At 39.6% G+C, this 4,301-nt stretch overlaps 1 protein-coding gene across 1 annotated transcript; it reads right to left on the bottom strand.

Moving 5' to 3' along the window:
* Positions 1-269: 269 nt before the first annotated feature.
* On the bottom strand, positions 270-713 carry LOC140824167 (uncharacterized). The gene has a single exon (XM_073185763.1). The coding sequence runs from the start codon at positions 711-713 to the stop codon at positions 270-272; it is 444 nt and encodes a 147-aa protein (XP_073041864.1).
* Between the last annotated feature and the right edge of the window lie 3,588 nt (positions 714-4,301).

Raw genomic sequence — 4,301 nt, 5'->3', positions numbered from 1 at the left:
AAACCAAACGGCATCAATAGAAACTCTTAATGCACATACCTTGTTCGAAATGCAGTCTTAGAGATATCACGTTGATGAACTCGAAGTTGATGATATCCAGACCGTAAATCGATCTTCGAGTACACTGAAGTCCCTTGCAGTTGATCAAACAAATCATCAATCCGTGGTAACGGATATTTATTCTTGACTGTTACTCGGTTCAACTGCCGATAATCTATGCGAAGCTGCATAGACCCATCCTTCTTTTTAACGAACAACACTGGTGCTCCTCAGGGAGACACACTGGGTCTAATGTACCCTTTGTCAATAAGATCTTGTAACTGTTGTTTCAACTCTTTTATCTCTGTTGGTGCCAATCTATAAGGCGCTCTGGAGATAGGTGCGGTTCCTCGTACCAACTCTATCTCCGCTTCCACTTCCCTCTCTGGAGGAAATCCAAGAATTTCATCGGGAAAAACATCAGAAAATTCATCGACAACTGGAATGTTCTTCACGTCGATTACATCATTTGATACGTCAACAGCATAAATGAGGTATCCTTGTCCTCCTTTTGCTAAAGCTCGTTGTGCCTTTACAGCAGACACTACTGGCATTGGAGGTCGAGCTCCCTCACCAAAGAAGAACCAATTCTCGTCTCCTTCTGGACGAAACTCAACGAGACGTTGATAACAATCTACCGTCGCTCTATACTTAGTCAATAGGTCGATTCCCATAATACAATGGAAATTTTCCATAGCCAATATCATGAAATTGGCAGACAAGTAATTTCCCTCAAACTCTAGGAAACAGTTTACTACAAGTCGCTTAGCTAAAACCTCTTGTCCCACGGTGTAGACACCGACAACAAAACATCTAATGACACGTAGGGTAGTTTATGCTTCTTAACAAACGTTGATGCTATGGTGAAATCAGCTACCTCCATCTTCTCATCCTCGTCATAGTGCAGCACTCGAAAACACTGCTCCATGATATCAACCCAAGCTTCAGCAACATCAGCATTCTCATCTCTGGTCAACGGTGTAGGTCCAATCTTCATGAAATCCATAATGTTGACACGGTTCCTACGTCTCCTTTCATCATGATCTCGTTGACGCCTTGCGTCACGATCTCTACGACGATGTTCTCGACCAGCCTCATCATCGCCATAACGGCCATGTCCCACACTACCGTGACTGCTTCCATCTCCTGACATCTGAAAGGAAAATAAAATCAACTTTAAATCCTCAAAACACAATTAATAATGTCCCAAAAATCTTTGCATGCTCTGATACCACCAAATGTAGCGCCCTTACCCGAGCCACTACTAAACAGACTAATAAACATGCAACATTAAACTTAATACCAACATTTAAACATCGGAAACCAAAGTACTTAATCATCTTACAACCCAAATGAAAACAAAACAATAACGACAGTCTTAAACATTAATACAACCATAACAAATACATGATTCTGAACGAGAAAACTATAAACCAAAGAAAACCTCCACTGGATCATCACCGAAAACCCAACTGCTCTAGCCACTGCCCTGGTCATCCGAACCGTCCAACCTAAGACCTGCCACGTTGAATGGGGTGCCCAAGATGAAAACAAAGACGTGAGCGACAATCACCCAATACGAGAATGTACGAGTATACAAACTGATATGATGCATGCAAAATGCAATATGCTCGGATATCAAGGATCAAGTCAAGAATCTCATGCTCAGTTTAGAGGCGCCTGAGTGTATAGTATCTGATCTGCCCTAGGCATGTTTTGGCTCCCACACTCATCATCAAGACGTGGACCTGCAATGTCCAGTTCATTAGAGCCCGCGGGTCCCGTCGGACACTGTAGCTCTCGATGCCCCATCGTCCACAATACAGAATAGGGCTGAGCGGCCCCAACAAATGAGGTATATCTCAAAAGATATCAGGCTCAACATGATATGTCATGCATAATATGCCAAAGCAGTAAAACATGTATCATGCAACAGATAAATATGCAGCATATAAGTGTGTATACTACGCTTGGATATCTCAGTCAGTACATCAAATACCTCACTAAAACAATCTGACAGAAAGCTCTGAACCTAGACAATTCCAACATAAAGAAATCACTAACAAACCAGATCAAACATGCTACAAAGATCTCCCTAATGATCCTTAAATCACTATCTAAGGATTTAGGATTATACCTGCGTCCATCGTTAGCCCGCTGATGATGTCTCGATCTCAGTTCACTGACCCCTTCTCGAGTGGATACTAGCTCCGAAACTTCTCGACACCAAAGTGCCCTAGAAACTGGTTAGAAAATCTAAGGTACAACTAGAGCTCTCTCTGAAGAATACGGTGAAGAAAACAAAAGAATCTGCTTCCATTTATAGGCTGCATCCGCACTATTCCAGAAAATCCGAACCAATCTTATCTACCACGTGTCAGAATCTCATTGGTCTAGTTGGATTTCTCGAGATAATGTAATCCGAAGTAGTTCGGGTTATCCATTTAAAATTCGGTGGATACCAACAGCTTATTCCCGAATTATCAATTCCTTAATAATGCTTAATTAACAACTCATTAATTATGTCTTAATTAATACTTCATTCAAAATAAGAATTCGGGTCATTACACCCTCAATGCTATGTAATTATGTTCGACGTGCAAAAGAAAATATTTTATATTTTTGAGGTATGCTAATTGCCTTGTGACAAAATATGAACATGTTTGGAAGCCGGAGAACGTGTCCGGGGACCTCTCCACCCCGGTAAAGTATGACCGGGTTTTGATCAGGATTGGAAAGCAATAAAGTATGACTAATGACCAATCCACCCGGTAAAGTATGACCGAGGATCTTATGTATGTGGTAGTGGACATCCCTGCCAGCCCAATACTGTGGTTTAGTCTGATCAGGCGCACTATGTTATGAGTCACTTGCTTTGAAACATATCTCTACGCAAAATGATGATGATTATGTATGTTTAATTTTGTATGTTGCAAGCACATTTATGAAAATGTTTATGGAATGATGGCACGTCTATGATATGTAGTATGTTAAGATTTTTAAGTACGTATGGGCTACTTTAAAATGCATGTTGATTTATTACGTATTACTCGTTATTCTCAGTTTATGAGAGATTCAGGATGATGGATCCAAAAGAGTTCTCGGGGACTACTATAGCTGAGGGATTGATCAAGTCTATCGAGGTGATATTCGCTTTCATGGAACTTTAGGATGCAGACAGGGTTAGATTTGCTACTTACTTTTTATCAAGAGATCCCAGACTGTGGTGGGAAAATGCATCTGTGTCAGTGAATTTGCAGACCCTTACTTGGGAGGGCTTCAAGGACGTGTTCTACTCCAAGTACTTCATTGAGGAAGTACGTTCCCGCCTGATTAGGAAGTTTATGACGTTGCGACAGGGAGACAACATCGTGGAAGATTTTGGGAGGATGTTTGAGAGGGGGTATCACTTCGTGCTCCTGATTGCAAATGATGCCCTGGAGAAGCTGAGGCATTTTATCAATGGATTACGACCAATCTTACGTCGTGACGTTAGAGAGTTGCTGTGACACCTCGACCGGTTTTAATAAAAATAACACAGCGCAAATAAAAATTTACTTGAAAGAAAGAAGGATTTAAAATACATTTCAACATATAATCAAAAGTATATACATGATCAATCAAATGATACAACAAAAATACAAAATATCATTTTTATGATCATGCCCAAAATGCTAGCAAAAGTAGCCTTCTTCCTTCCATCTTTGGTATGCATATGACTCCGGCCCACAATCAACGTCCCGGCCCGTCGCTCTTATCTGCATCACATGAAATAAGTGAAATGAGTATAAAACTCAGAAAGTGAACTCTTACATAGCAATGATACATATCATACTCTGAAAACATGACTTTGAAAACATTAAATACCATCAATTCTGAAATATGAATATCATAGCATGAATAATAATAACGATGGTATTTCTCTTTTCTCTGGTATGGATTGACATCTATATAGTATCTCTGTCTCTTACCTATATCCCATCGATATAAATCGACAACTCTGAGGGATATAAGTCTATGGTCGTTGATCAACTAATTGCATGCAATCTATGACTATGTATATATCAATCCATAAATCATTTGAACTCTCTCTTTTGGCATTTTATCATACACTTTGAAAACTCTAATATCTTGTATTCCCTTTTCACAATTGAGACATAAAATGCCTCCAATATATATAACAAGTGTATCAATACATAATCATGAATCAAATGAAGGGAATAGCACATTAAAACCTTTGAAACACAATACATATAATATCA

Source organism: Primulina eburnea, chromosome 2 (genome assembly GCF_022965805.1).
Source record: "Primulina eburnea isolate SZY01 chromosome 2, ASM2296580v1, whole genome shotgun sequence".
Classification (NCBI taxonomy): Eukaryota; Viridiplantae; Streptophyta; class Magnoliopsida; order Lamiales; family Gesneriaceae; genus Primulina; species Primulina eburnea.
This window is presented reverse-complemented; position numbering and strand designations above follow the sequence as displayed.